Below are 16,168 nucleotides of genomic sequence, written 5' to 3' on the forward strand. Positions count from 1 at the left end.
TTCATGTAGTACTTTATAAAAAGCTTCAGCAAAGTCCATGTATACCATGTATACTCCCATCTGAGTAGCTGGTTACTGTTTCCATAAAGTGAGCAGATTTAATAGGCAGGATCTATTTTTAACTAACCTATGTTACGTCGATTTAACAAGATTGTTCACTGAAAGATGGTGAGTGATTCCCTTCCTTAGGATTCCATCCATGAGCTTGCAGATGTGTGAGGTCAAACTGATCGGACGGTAGTTTTCAGTTGAGCTCTTTGTCTTTTTATAAAATTGGTGTGAAATTTGCCTATTTCCAAACAGCGGGAACTATCCATTTGTCCAGAGAATATATAAAATGGAGTTTCAGTGACAGGCATAGTTTATCTGCCTTTACGACTTTGGATTTAATTCCATCCACACCAGGGGATTTTAAGTCGTTTAGTTGTCAATACTCTTCCTGATTATGGCACATGTTATGTGTGTGTATCCTTTATTTCATTCTCTTCACCTTCAAACATGTATTTCTTTATGTATATTTATAAGAATGTCTGTTTGTATGTTTATTCGAGTTTAGAGGCCAGACACTTGAGGCTAGCCGCACCAAGCGCTGCAAGGATAGTATCATGGGTGGTGTGGGTTCACCCTATGTCCTGTTTAAGGTGGAATCGGTTGTATTACGACAACCAACAAGTCCTATGGGGTCTGAAGAGTGGTTATGGTTATCTAAAGTGTTTTCCAACTATTTGGAAAACACTTTATCTATTTCCAACTCGACTGTTATAACCTTTGATTCAACATCGATAACATTAATTAAACGTCGATAACGTTAATTTAGCTTTGATAACGTTAATTTAACGTTGATAACGTTAAATGAACGTCAATAACGCTAATTCAACATCGACAACGTTCATTCAATTCACTAACGTCGATTCAACGTTGATTTATCATCGACAATGATGATTCACCATTACTGGAGCATGTTTGAGCCATTGGGCCAATAAAAAGGTTAAAGGAGGGAGAAAGGGAGAGAATGGGCGGGAGACTGCGAGAAAGGGAGGGGCAGGAGACAGTGAGGTAAGGAGGAAAAGAGGGCGGGAGGGAGAATGGCAGAATTTGAGGGCGGGGTGAGCATAGAAAAAGGGGGGAGTGGGAGAGAGTGAGGAAGAATGGAAGAGAGAGAGCCTGGGAGTGATGAAGAGGGAGAAACGGATAGAGTCCTGGCCGCCATCTTGTACAAAGTCTTTTTACATTGTGTTGACCAAACAACACACTAGTAAGTGAAGGGACGTCGACGTTTCGACTTGAGAATGATCCAGGACGGACCGAAACGTCGTCGTCCCTTCACTTTCTAGCGTGTGGTTTGGTCAACATATTTCAGCCACGTTATTGTGACTCCTCGTCTGCTTTTACATTGTGTGTGTGTGAGCTTAGTTATTGATCTACTCATTATATTATAAATCTCTGTAACTCTGTATAATAATTGCAAAACAAGAACCTTGACGCTTGACGGAGGCAAGATTCATGACATACACTGTAACAAACAACTTAGGTTATAATATATTATGATTGCTGCCATCCTTTACTTACTGCCTCTGTGAAAACCAGATTTCCATTACATTTTATAAAACTTTTATTTATTTTTTCACCTCCCCCCCTCCCCAAAAAACTACGCTAGATGAATGCTAATAAAATTCGACAGATTATATCATTAATATTTCGGTATTTGCGGTCAATCAAATGTGTGCGCAGGTACAATTAATGTTAAATTTTGGGCGGTTTCAGAAAGCAGAGCCGGGGTCGACACTGTACCGTTTCAAGAAACAAGCTGTCATCCACTCTGACGTTCCCCGAGCCATCAGAGACGTGCTCCAGCATAATCATGCTGCCTTCGGCACCATGAGCGGCATCCTATACATTATACACAACACCTTCGCTATGGTAATGTGCGGAAGGTGAACCAATAACAAAACATTCAGAATTATTGATATGAGCTGTGAAACAAATCCACAAGGGCCGTGACGAGGATTCGAACCTATGTCCGAGAGCATCCCAGACGCTGCCTTAAGGGGAGGTGTGTAAGGCAGCGTCTGGGATGCTCTCGGACATAGGTTCGAATCCTCGTCACGGCCCATATGGATTTGTTCATTTGATGCATCACTCTATTGTGATTTCTGTGTGTAATGAGCTGTGAAAATTAAACAGCAGTTCGATTCCATTTAATGATCCAAAGATTTAGTTATATTAATATATCAATCAACTGTGGAGACCAAACCACACACTTGAAGATGAAGAGACGACGACGTTTCGGTCCGTCCTGGACCATTATTAAGTCGATTGTGTCACAATGTGTCGTACATTGCGGGTTGTTGGCCTTCAAGCTGTTGCCCTGTGTGCGAGTTACATTCCACATTTTAAGGAAGTGGTCTGAAGTCCTTGTATTTTTTCAATCTGTTAAGTATTTTGAAGGTTTCGACAAGATCAGTCCTGTCGTGTTGGGTCTGTAGTGTTGTTAGTCCTGAGACCCTCAACCGTTCCTGGAATGACGATTGATTTAGTTCTGGAATGATTTCTATTGCAATACTTTAGAAATTTCCATGAACTGTTAAGAATATTTGAAGGCGAAGTCTCCGTGCTTTGATACACAGCAGCAAAAGCAAGGTCCAACCAAAGCTCTTTTACAGCCATATAAGGAGAAAAACTGCAGTAAGAGCACGTTATGAAGCTTAAAGAGGCAAGGGGAAAGCTCATGGAAAACGACAAGGAGGTGTGTAAGGAACTAAATAAAAGATTTCGGGATGTCTTTAAATTGGAACCATTGTGGAGACAAGATTTGATGGATGAAAGGTCAGAGGTAAAACTAGATGACATAGTAGTCACAGTGGAAGAGGTTAGAAAGAATTTGAAGGAACTAGATGCAACACAATCAATTGGGCCACACTTAGTATCACCATGGATACTGAAGGAGGCTGCAGAGGTGCTGTCACCCACCAACTGAGTTTTTTATTAAAATACTCGAAACAGGAATTATTCTAGAAGTATAGAAAAAAAGCATATATTGTACCAATATTCAAGAAAAGGTAAAGAAGGAAGCATTAAGTTAAATACCACTGTAACTGAGAAGTATTCCTTGCAATAAGCTAGAGAAAGTAATCAGGTCGAAAAAATGGAGCATCTATAGAGGATAAACTTTGTAACATAACGGCATCATGGATTTAGAAAGAAAAAGTCTTGCTTGACAAACATTATCGAGTTTAACGACAAGGTTACTAGAATACAACAAGAAAAAGAAGGCTGGGTACCTTGCATTTTCCTAGACCTTGAAAAGGTTTTTGATGCTGTTCCTCATGAAAAGCTAGTGTACAAAATTGAGGAACAAGCTGGGATAACTGTGAAGATAATAAACTCGATAACGGAATATATGAAGGACAAAAGACAGAGAGGCGAGGTCTCCAGCTGGAGGAATGAAACAAATGGAGTCCCCCAAAGATTGGTCCTGGGACCACTACTGTTCCTCATTTATGTTAATGATCTACCAAGGGAATGAGCTCGTACACGTTAATGTTTGTGGATGATGCCAAAATAATGAAAAATGTAAAAACAGAGGAGGACTGCAAAATGTTGAAAGATGACTTAAACAAACTCTAGGAGTGGACAAAAAAGTGTTTGCTGGAGTTCAATCCTAATAAGTGTTAGGTAATGAAGACGGAGAAGGGAGAAAGTAGACCAGGAGGTGTCTACACCATTAATGGGAGAAAATTCCAGGAATCTAACAGAGAAAGAGAATTGGGAGTGGATAAAATTCCATCACTAACACCAGATGCAGACAAAGGCAGGGCGACATCGGGAGCATATGGGATGCTGGCAAACTTTAGAACGTCTTTTAGAAACCGAAATCAGGACACGTTCAAAGCAATCTACGAGCTTTTGTTAGACCTGTACTGGAACATGCAACAATAGTCTGGAATGCAGCATTGACTGCACAATTCAGCACATGCAGCACTGATCTTGTGAAACTTAAAACTAAAGTTGAAAAAGTGCAGAGGTTTGCAACTAGACTAGTGCCAGAGCTCAGAAGATTAAGTTATGATGAGAGGCTGAAGGAACCGGATCTCACAACCTTAGAGAACAGAATAAATAGAAGAAATAAGTCAACAATGTACAAGATACTGAGGGGGAACTGACGAGTTGGACAAGGACAGCCGCCAGTGTGCCTCCAGCCAGAGGAGGAGGAGCAGGTCAGGATGTACTCGTCCTGCCTTTTGACACAGGCCTAGGCCTAAGGGTTAGTCTTAAGTGCGCCAAATAGATCAGCTGCAGCGGTACCAAGTCAACGCTCCTCCTACCAACTGTGGTAGGCCGTGGATGTGTGGATTAGCCAGAAATCAAAGCAGTAATTACTTATGTTGTGAGATACACGATCACTGAAGGGAGCAGTGTAAGGAGGTGGGTCACCAGCTACTACCTGGCCGCCCCAGGCACCACTTCTGTGTAAAATAGTTCTTATGACCTCCCTACCCAAGGTCGCGGTTTGTGTGTGCGACTGCTGTTTACACGAGAGACCGCCAGGACACCCCTATACTGTATAGTGCCCCTACACTACGTGTGAGAACTGTAAGCACAGTGCCTTGCGATGTCTATATGGGTATGTGTGTCCAGAGTAGAGTGCATTGTTGAAGACATACCACCCAAGAACACATATGAAATGAGCCGCAGCAAATAGATGGATCGTGTAACGAGAAGTCAGTCGAGACAACAACAGCAAGAGGCCAGTACGGCTAGCACCAACCCTCTCAGCCTGGGGGAGTCTAGCCGTCCAGACTCCTCCAGCATGGGTGGAGCTACTGGCCTAGACCAAGGGCCCAACAACAGTGATAATGGGAGAGACACCGCATCGGAAGAGGAAGGTGAATACTTATTATTCAGATCCAAAATGGGTAGGAGACGGGACAAGGCAAACATGAAGCGTATGGATGACTCACAACAGCAGCAGCAACAATACCGACAACAGCAAGACGAGAGTGGTCAGTGGCAAACCCTAATCTTTTCTCCATGAGATATGAGACCAGAAGATAAGTTTAAATGCATCATCAAGGCCACCCACACCAACAAAGAACACCGCATTGAAAGCAAGATTGCAGGAAGCAATGTTGTTATGCAGGTGTGTGGTGACAGAGCCATGAAGTTGTACACAGAGGTAGAACAAGAGTACGGAGGTAAGAGGTTTAACCTGTTGCATGCAGGCTTACAGCCTAGACGGACCAAAGTCGTTATTAAGAACTATGATATCCATGCTGATATTGAGTATATTTAAGACCACCCCCAGATCATCTGGGTCAGGCACAACATGGGACCTGTGGGGAGTACCAAAAAACTAAGCAATTGCTATGTTGGAGGGAGAGCTGACCCCTTTCATTACGATACCGGGTATAAGGCCTTGCAGAATGGATCGGTATAGTGGCAGCCCAGCCTTATGTGGCAAGTGCCAACGGTGGACACACAGAACCTGGCAGTGCGCTGACGGAACTAGGTGTGGGTGTTGCAGTGGCCTCCACGACACTAAGCTATGTCTGCAGAAGATTAGGGATAAGAACCCAGTAATACCTAAACGTGTCGACTGCAGGCAACCCCACCACGCCTGGAACTGGCACTGCATATAGAGGCCTGCATGGCGTGGCCCAAAAATAACGACCCCTCAGGTCACAGGTGATCCGGTGACTGGAGGGGTCCGGACCGGAGCTCCATCACCCTGCTCACGCCTCGGCCTGGGGCATGAGTGGGGCAGGCCCCAGCCCCCCCCCCTCCCCCTCCCTGAGGCCTACCCACCTCCCCTTCCACCGGGAAACCCACCCAATCATACCCCACTCCCTAATCCCTAAAGGCCCTTCCCATCACCCCCTTCCTCTGAACCAGACCTCTCCAACCCACCTCCCCCTCCAAGCACACCAGGCACCCACTCTACCCCAAAATCCAGCCCACCACCTGTCACCCAGGAGGACCTCACCCTGACTCTTATCACAATCATACTTGATCTGGTGATACGGAATCATCCATTTGTTATACAAATAATATGCAAGCAAACGGAACTTGAGATCACCAGCTACTGTGGCGATCTCAATTCAAATCAAGAATTCCCAGGAACATATTCTCGATATCCTGTGGAAGCAGATATCAGGTCCAGAAAGCCAGAGCCTGGAACAAGGTGATACAGCAAGTGTTGTCTAGGTAAATGACAGCAGACACGATGATACCTGTTACGAACCATCGTCAGAGCACGGAGCAGCAACGTCAATGCCATCTGTGAGTCCGCTCCCAAAGCCCCCCCCCCCACAACTTGGACGACGCCATCTGGTGGTGACAGGAAGATACCAGCAAGAGGCGCTAGATTCCTGTCCTAGTCAGATCGAGAGGTAGCTGGTGCTGACCTCTGGTGAGGTGGCGCCTAGAAATGCAGCACCATCTATTGTAGGAGGAGTTGTATGTCTATGTCAGAGTCAGTAAGTGATGTTTCCTAGTGTCCTATGTACTGACCAGTGTACTGATGACGTGTCTGTTTCCACAGAGTCGACATAGGGCTGCTGTGGTACGAGGACAATCAGTCTACCCAGGGCAGCCAATATCTCTCCATTCCATTCTGCTTTACAGAAGCATTGAGCCGCCACCGAAAAAGAACTGTGAAGCGTTCTACTGTCTGCCTGTGAAGTGGAAGTGACGGAATTCAGCGTATCCCGGGACTAGCTCGCGGAAGAAAAGACTGACAGTAAGGTGCTACGGAGGAGTGTATACAGCGAGTTGCAAGAAGCTCCTGCCAAGTGTTAGCTACCTTTGTATTTGTTTGTGTGGAGGCCCAGCAGTGCGAGGCTGATGTTCTCTGCCAGCACCAGGCTGGAGAGTGATTGTGGACGTTCACGACGAAGCACCTAGTGAGACTGTGTATAGGCTGGCCCGTGGCTAGGGTAGACTCGTTGGTGTTTCCCAGCATTGGTTGAAGACGGTACTGTGTGTTGAGGAAACACGAAAGCTGACAAGACTGCATCGATTGAGCATCGAGGAGCGCTTAGTGTCCCATGAGAGAGACACTTGTGTATATATTAAGTGTAGTAATACTTCCTTTAGGATTATATATAAGGTGATGGGAAAGTGATTATATGTGAATATATTGATAAGTGATGAAGTGTCGTATTCAATCCACCCCCTCCCCCATTTGTGTTTTACTTGCATTACCGAGCTCACTCCTTGAAAACCACTACTAACTTGGGGCCGGATACCAGAACTTTAGTTCCACCAGCAAAGAACCCGGTTGCGACCCATTGTGGCCATAACAATACCATAACATCAGAGCATGCCAGCAGACATGATGATATCATGACACCAGTGCATGCAGTAACACCAGACTGCAACAACACCGGTGCACATTGCAGCAACCCCAATGAACATAGCAACACCAGTGCCCACTACCAGAACCCCAAGTTGTGTGCCCCTACAAGAGGAAGTAATCAAGCAGGCGTTTATGTGTGAAGCCTGTGGATGACTTAACGTGCTCAAGTCAAGTGCAGAAGAGCTGTGAGGCCGTCTAAGAATGACCTGGTTGGATGTCAGAGAGGACATCTTTGAGCTGCAGCCAACCTGACGTGAGCGCCCTCACAGATAAATTCTGCGGTAATATAATATAACAGTTGTTGCAGTGGTTGCCTGTGTTTGATCGTGTGCCCAGCGATCATGGCAAGTGTTTATGAATATAGTATATATGTTTTATTAAGGCAGTGAGCTGAAATAAGAGACTTGAGATAGAGGAACATCCTGGAGGGCGAAGTGATACGTCCACCCTCCCCGGAGGCCAGTGGCTGACTGAGTGAGGGAGCCTCACGACCGGGGTGGCTGCCAGCAACGTCCTAAACCGACTCGCCCAAGATAAGGGAGGACCATTACGGCGATGCAATAGTTTAAGGAGATGTTGGATCGTGGAGTTTTATTTTCTGTGAATACATTTAATTGTTTTAGTAGGGAAACATTTTATTGACATGGCAATGGAAATTGCAGATTTGTTTCGGGAAGGAGTTGATGAAAGAACTTCGAGTCCAGGGAAGAAGTTAATGGAGGAAACTTCGAGGTTGGAGAAGTGAATGTTGAACTCTATGGGAAAGCAGAGCTCCTTAGTGAGGAGCCGACTTCAAACTGTGTAAAGGAGCAGTGAAGAGGAGTTTCACGTGTCTGTTGGATCAGTGGTGAAGCATCAGTGGTGTTTGATGAGAACATCATTGTGTAGCAGTTTGGGAGGACTGCAGAAGAGCCTTGTTTACTATTTTGAAGAACCTAGAGATATACATTGTAGTGAGCCTCTAGGAGCAGAACAGAGGTTCATGGTGATCACACATAATGTATAAGTGGAGTGCTTGAATGCTTATTGGCGTGTAAGACACAGTGAAAGGTGACATATTGATTTCTTCTTGTGTTGGGGAATATTTATGCAGATGTTTCTGGTGTCTCAGCCACAGGCTGAGTTTTATGTAGTTTTAGCGCTGATTGTACAATAATGTTGTGACGAGATTGTAACCCCCATTTAGTGAGGGAGAAGTAAGTGGTAAGCCAAGAGTTGAGCAACAACTAGATATGGACGGTTGGTGAAGCCAGGATATGGTATTAGATTACTGCCGGGTTGTAATAGCTTAGAGTGTTGTATAATAATGTCCCATTTTTCTTATGTTATGTAATGTGTACCATTTCCTTATTTATTAAATGTATATTGTTAACTGGCTTTTGCTCGTCTTGGTGAGGCTTTCCATAACGCAGGAGTGAGAGAGAAAGGGTCACAGCTGCAGATAGGGTGGCAGAGAATACTAATTCGCAAGAGGAGAACTTAGGAGATCATTCCAAACAAGGAGAGAGTGGGGAGTCATGTCAGCTCAAGTAGGGTGTGTGCACAGGACAACGGGGCCAGTGTTGGAGCCGCACCCCTAGATATGTGATGCTGAACCCCTCTCCAAGATCAAGAGATGTACAGGGTGATCTGAGAAAACTTCAAGCACTCCAGAGTTCATTACTGGTCGACCGACAGTAGCGGGAGTGTGGCTGCCGAGGTCGGTTGTCTGTTCCGGCAGAGAGTGGTTGTCCACCGTTACTCAAGTAACAGTCTGGTGCAGCAACCAGAGCTCTCTTTGGAGGTTTAAGTTCCATTAGCACCAACCCCCTCAGGTCGGGACAATACATAACGCAAGTGAACATAACAATGCACATAGCGCATCTGATGACAAACAACCTCAAGGTGGATAATCACATTCAAGAAGTTCTCATTATACTACAATGGAACTGCTTACAGAATCCTCAATAGAATTAATGGCATCATACAGTGCGTCCGTAAACACCAAACTGATGTCATAGTGCTTCAGGAGATGCTGGTATGTGATGACTTCAACCCAAGATTCAGCGATTATCGCAAGTTCTCTCTGCTTTCTGGGGAGAGAAAATGGGGTCTCATCACTTTTGTAAATAACAACATTCCCGCACAGATTATTGATGACCTCCACGTGGGGGATGAGTATGAATCACTGTGGGTAACTCTTTATTTAAACAATAATGCCCTGCATATAATCAACCAAAATGTGCCACAGAGTAAACTTGAACTTGACACACTACCTGAATTTGTTAATGAAGAACCTACCCTGCTGGTCAATGATCTTAGTGTCATTTAATAACCAAATTGAAAGCTGTATTAGAGCTTCACGCCGTGCGACTGGGCGAAATAACCCTCAGAAGAAGAAAATATAATGGTATGAGAACGATTACATTAAGATCCTCAATGCAAATGTATTGGCCATGAGAATAGAGTACCGGAGACATCCCACTGACAGCAACCAAGAGCTGTTTAAAACTGTGTGTCAAGTAGCCAGGGAAGAGAAGATTAAAGAGCGGGAAAGACAATGGCTAGAATTCACGAGCTCTATTGGAAGAGAAACGTCTGCAAGACAAGTGTGGGCGAAACCTCAGACAGCTAAGAGGGGCAGAACCCGGCCTGCGGCTCACAAAGACCCCCAGGGCAAGGCTGAAGAACTAATTCACAAGTGGAGTGATGCAGCATCCTTCTCCTCCTCCTCCCTCTCTGTAAAAATAAGCAGGGAACAACTCCTGCGTCATAATGACAGGAGAATCAGGATAACAAGAACACAGACAGTGATGATGAGTATGGAGAACCAATCACAGCCCAGGAAGTAAGGGGGGGCAATAAAAAAGGGTAAAAGTACTGCAGCTGGTGAGGATGGAGTCACTTACGACATACTTAATACACGGTGTGAATTGTCTGGGAATCCACTACTCCACTTGTTTAACAAATCATTCCTAAGTGGCGTGTTGCCCACACAATGGAAACACGCAATAATCGTTCCAATACCGAAGCCCAATGACCCTGGCAATTACAGACCTATCAGTCTCATGTCATGCACTTGCAAGATGCTTGAAAGGATAATTCTAAACCGTCTGCTGCACCAAATAGGCAGGCTAGGGGAGGAGGTTAATGGATTTGTTCAAGGACAGAGCACAGCAAATTGTATAGGTAATTACTTGGCTAATGACACAGCTAGGTACTCTGTATTTGTCGACATCAAAGGAGCCTTCGACAAAGCACAAGGGATTGCGATTATGGACGACCTTGCGTGCTTGGGGTGTCAAGGGAAGACTCATAAAATGGATTGAAGACTATCTCACAGGGAGGAAAGCCAAGTCTGCTTCAGTCTCAAGAACAATGAGTATGGAACTCGGTACCCCCCAAGGTGGAGTCTTAAGCCCCACACTATTCAATGTACTTACGAACGCCATTGCAAATATTGATTTTCCGGAAGGGACGCAACAAGTGGGGTATGCAGATGATGTCCTAATACAAGCCCCAACCTTGGGAAAAATTAAACAGTCCATTGAACTCCTTGGAAGGAAATGTGTGGAGCTCGGTTTCACTATCTCTACAAACAAGACAAAAGCAAACTCTCCTCACAAGCGGAGAGAAAATGAAGAACTACAAATTAATGTTGGAACACTTGAATGGGTTGACCACTATCGGTGTCACTGTCGGCTCTAACAAGGGGAAGAAAGAAGAGCTCAGCAAGCTCATAGGAACATGCAAAAGCCGACTCAGGACACTCGAAGCTATGACCTGGAATGGACACGGAGCCTGTATTGTTGTGCTTAAAATGATGCACACAGCCTATGTGCGCTTCGTTACTGACTATGCCGTACCAGTTTTGTGCACCTACTCCCAAAGCGATATGAAAAGGCTCGAAAGCATTCAAAATGAAGCCGAGACAATCATTCTTGGAGTCCCAAGAACTGCCAAATCGTCTAATCTACGAGAGGAGTTGTCCCTCCCCAGTGTTAAAAGCAAAATTAAGGAACTGAATGCTAAGCTTGCAATTAGGATAGCCAGAGATCTCTATTTCAATGATATTGCCAAGAAAAATCTGAGTTCTGTGCTGCTAACAGGAGGAAACATGAGAATAAAAAATGGCATCACAGATCAGTCTGCTACCTTGAAGAACTTCACCTGCTTGAGCAAGCACGTGAGCTCCTGCCTGTAGAGAGGTTACCTCCCCTGGGAGGATGACTCATGCAGGATTATCATTAATGAAATGACAACGAAAACATCCAACATAATACCACAAGAAATGAGGCACAAGTATCTCGAGGAAATTTATAAAGAAGTCCGAAATGAACTAGATCAAATCTACACTGATGGGTCATCAGATCCTGTCAATGGCAGGGCTGGTGGAGAATACACTGTAATTAAGGATAATGATTTTCAACGCAGAAATGAAGAAAGAGCGCATATTGATAACTATTACTCTTCAACGCAAGCAGAGCTAACTGCCATTCTTATGGCGTTAAGATTCCTTGACAGAAACACTAATGGTGCAGTGATCTGCACTGACTCAAAAGCAGCACTGCAAAGCCTTAGTAAAAATCGGGCAGAAAATCTTGCGATAGTCACTGAAATTAAGAGAGCTGTGAGAGTACTTACCAATCAGGGAAGAGTCATCAAGTTTCTGTGGATCCCCTCCCATGTTGGAATATGTGGGAATGAACGAGCAGATGTGCTGGCTGCTGAAGGCGCTCAAAGAGACCATATTGAATGCTTCATACTCAAGACTCTTCTACAAATTAGAGGTATTGTCAGGCAACATCACCGTGACAGGGTAACTGAGGAAAGGAGGATAGAAGCACAAACCAGTGAATCTGTACGATGGTACAACATGGTTGCAGCTGGCAATCCCAATCATTATGGACGAAGAGGAGGAGGACGCGGGAGAGAATCAGTAATAGCTAGAATCCGTCTTGGATACAAATATCCATGGAGATTCGGAATGGAAACAACAATTGATCAGCGGAGAATCTGTGATGAGAGTGACAGACACCACCTTGACCACTATCTACATGAATGTGAACACCTGAGGCACATTAAAAATATGTGTAGAAAAATAAAACCCACATTGTTTGAGTTAGAAAAACACTATTTGTCAAATATTGATACTGTTGTTAAAAGATTCCCCCATTTTGCACACGCAAGATAACGTAAGATTTTAAGGGTTGACAAATGTTAAACTTCTAGTTTGAGGAGTTGTTCACTTGAGACAGTTAAGCAAGTCCCACCTGTGTCTGGGTACAAGTGACAGGAGGAACAACCCAGCGGGTTTTCTTCCTATTGGGGAGTGTTGTACATGTTGCTATGGCGGTATGTCCACTCACAGGATGAGTGGCGCTGCCCAATAAGCTCGCCTCTCAGGGCAAAATTTTAAATTTAAATTTAAGGACAGCCTCTAAGTTAAGAGACAATAGAACAAGAGGACACAGGTGGGAGTGGATACGCAAATGAGTCGAAAGAAATGTAATGAAATACTCGTACCCTGTACGGGTGGTCAACAAGTGGAATGCAGTAACTGAAGAAATTTTGGAAGCCACCTCCATTCACAACTTTAAGGACAGGCTCGACAAAGATATTGAGTGTTAGAATAGTGAAGCGTTAACGCAACTGGTTCAAGAAGGGTATTAGGCTAGGCATAAAGAGCTAGACCTCATTTCCCCGTAGTCACAGATAGGTAAGTACAGTTATCATGAGGGGAGTGCACCAGAAATTTGTGCAACTTCCCCCCCCCCCCTAGTGTCTAAGGGTCCCATCCTAATCAACTTTCAATAACTGGTCGATCGTAAATCAGTCAACTTCTCTTTATCAATTTTTTCAAGGTAGTATTTTGAAATGATAGATATGATGTGTATAAATTATATGTAAATTAAAAATGTGATTGGAAAGTTTGTAAATTGCAAGATTGAGATTAGTGAACTGAGAGTGGCTGGTAATGGTGATCAGTTGAATAACGGTAAACTGACGTTGAGAGTCTTCTACAGTGAATTTTAAGATAACTGGGGAGATCCGGTAATTTTTTAGGCCTATTAATGTTCTTTCATTATTTTTATTATTACTATTCTTCTTCTTCTTCTTATTATTATTATTACTTGTATTTTTTTTATTCTTACTAATATTATTATTATTATTAATACTATTGTGTGTTGGTGTTGCTGGTCTTAGTATACTCATTATATTTTATGAAGCTAACAAATTTGTTTGTGTGTTGTGGTGCCTTGGTGTGCCACAGACGAAGACGTGTCCATATTACTTGGCCAAGGAGACATACTACGCCTCTACCAGCGTCAGTCTCGCCTTCCCCAAGAACTCTACACTTAGGCACAAGATCGACCCACTGTAAGGCTCTTTTGATAACAAACAATTAATTGTATTAGCATATATATATGATTACAGTACTTGAAATACGACTAATTGGATTGTAGCGTAAACGAAGTGATTAGCACAAATTTTAATATTGCAATGAATTATAAATATTAAATACATTATTATCCGAATAGAATTCAACGCCTGCAAGAATTCGGGATCTTAAATTACCAGTTGATGAAGGGACTCCAACATGCACGGAACTGTCTAAAGTCAGATACCTCTACCAGTGCCACCTTCACCCTTCGTCCATTGGAACTTGGAGATTTCTATGGTGCTCTATGCATATATTCCGGAGGTAACAGTATTGCAGCAATTTTTGGTGAGATGGGGTGTTCTGAGGTGTCATAATGTAGGGACAATTTATAATGAGCGAGGGATGCAGAAACACATCAAAACTTATGCTAACGTAAGAAGTTGGAATGAGAAACAAAGAAATTATTTTTACCATTCTGAATGGTTGATAATGTTGAGGGGCATAACGTAGGTTACATGCAAAATAGTTACTGTCTCTTGAAATCGAAGAAAGGTTCCAGAATATAAATACTGAGAGAATCAAATGGAGCTATAAGGGTAGTCAAACCTGCAACCTGGGTAATTCCAAGCCAACCCATCATCAGACCAAGTCCATTCCATCCAGCGGTCGACCCCAAAGACACATTCATCAATTTTAACATGGTGTTCATTCATAATAGGACTTTTCTCAAGTATAAATTAATATTATTATATATTAACATACTGTGCATGGTTAGGCATTAATTAGGTTAGGTTAGGTGTTTAGGTTCTGTTGGCGATAATTTGGATTTGCAGTGTGTGGCTGAAGCATTTACAGCGTTATGGTCCGAACAAAAGTCGCCAATGAAGCACTTGTTCGGGAAGTATTCGGACGTCATCAATCGTGAGTCGTGTGCAAACCGTTTTTCATTTACAAACAATGGGTTTGGCGGGTGAATGGAATGGACTTTGGCCTTTGTTTATGAGGATAGGCTCTCCAAACACACACCTTAAACCACTGAGCAATGATTTGGTATAAGTAATGCAATTGAGATTCAAATGATTCCACACAAGGGGTCTTGAGGCATCAAGATAATAAATATTATAATACATTTTAATATACCAAACTAAACAATATACCTATACCTATACTAAACTCTGGTTTGGTATAGGAGTTCCTTTCACCAACGCTCCCTTTTAAATGCACAATGAATTCATATTAACGTGATATATCAATGAGAAAATCGACTGGATTCATATGGGGAATCGAGCTAGCAACCTCCCAAGTACATGCCTTAACCCCAACCCGTCCTCGACTCAAGTCCATTACATCCAGTGGTCGACCCCACAGACGCCTTCATAAATTTGGATATGCTGTTCATTCAAACCGGGAATTTTCTCATATATAAATTAATATTATAATATATTAGCATGTTGTGCATATATAGACATAGGTTAGGTTAGGTGTTTAGGTTCTGTTGGCGATTATTTGTATTTGAAGTACGCGCGTGAAGCATTTACAGCGTTGTGGTTTGAACAAAACTCGTCAGTGAAGCACTTGTTCCAGAAGTGTTCAAACATCAACAGTTGTGAGTCGAATGTAAACTGTTTTTCATTCATAAACAGGGGTTTGGCGGGTGTATGGAAGTCACTTTTGGGCCTTTGTTTGGAGGACGGACTGCCGCCTGCTGAAAGGGGAAAATAGAAGAAAGAGACATAAGAAAGAAGAGAAAAGATACAGAAGAGTGAAAAGAGGAGTAAAGAAAAGAGATAAAGTAACAGAGAAGAGAAGAGAAGAGACAAGATAAAATAACAGAGATAGAAGGATAACAGGAGAAATGAGAAAGAATAAGCATATAATTGAAAAAAAAGATATGAGAGAGAAGCAGGGAAAGAGAGGAAAGGGATAAAAGTGATAAGGAAGAGATAGGAAATAGAAAAGAAGAGAGAAAAGAGAAGAGGAGAGAAAAAGAAGGGAAGGAAGAGAAGAGAGAAAAGGGAAGAGAGGCAAGGGAGGAGAGATATAAATGAGAATTAAGTGGAAAGAAAAGAGAAAGAATAGAGAGAAGAGATTCAGAAGTGATAGAGAGAGGACTAAAAGAGATAATGAAAGAGAAATGAGAAGAGAGAACAAAGAAAAAAGAAAAAAGAGAGAAGACTGAGGAGAGAGGAAAAATAATAGAAAAATGAGAGAAGAGGGGAGAGAAATGAAGAAAAAAGTGATAGAGAAATGATAGAGAAGAGAGAAAAAAGATGCGAGCGGTGTTACGGCCCTCTCGGGACGCAACGGGGTTCTCACTCTGATGTTGTTAGAGGAAGATATATGTATCCGTTCCCAAGCCAGTAGTGGCTATCAAGGGATGAGATCCGTGACGCAAGTAACTTAAAAGGGAGTAGGGAAAGAAAGTTAAGAACTTAATATTATAATGT

At 43.1% G+C, this 16,168-nt stretch overlaps 1 protein-coding gene across 1 annotated transcript in view; it reads left to right on the forward strand.

Moving 5' to 3' along the window:
• LOC123763353 (uncharacterized) overlaps positions 1–15,546 on the forward strand; it is a 132,992-nt gene extending 117,446 nt beyond the window's left edge. The window contains exons 10-13 of the mRNA XM_069303306.1: positions 1,765–1,920; positions 13,611–13,717; positions 13,879–14,066; positions 15,365–15,546. Of these exons, the coding sequence (XP_069159407.1) occupies positions 1,765–1,920; positions 13,611–13,717; positions 13,879–14,066; positions 15,365–15,546 (633 nt within the window). The remainder of the gene's footprint in view (positions 1–1,764; positions 1,921–13,610; positions 13,718–13,878; positions 14,067–15,364) is intronic.
• Positions 15,547–16,168: the final 622 nt, after the last annotated feature.

Source organism: Procambarus clarkii, chromosome 49 (genome assembly GCF_040958095.1).
Source record: "Procambarus clarkii isolate CNS0578487 chromosome 49, FALCON_Pclarkii_2.0, whole genome shotgun sequence".
Lineage (NCBI taxonomy): Eukaryota > Metazoa > Arthropoda > Malacostraca > Decapoda > Cambaridae > Procambarus > Procambarus clarkii.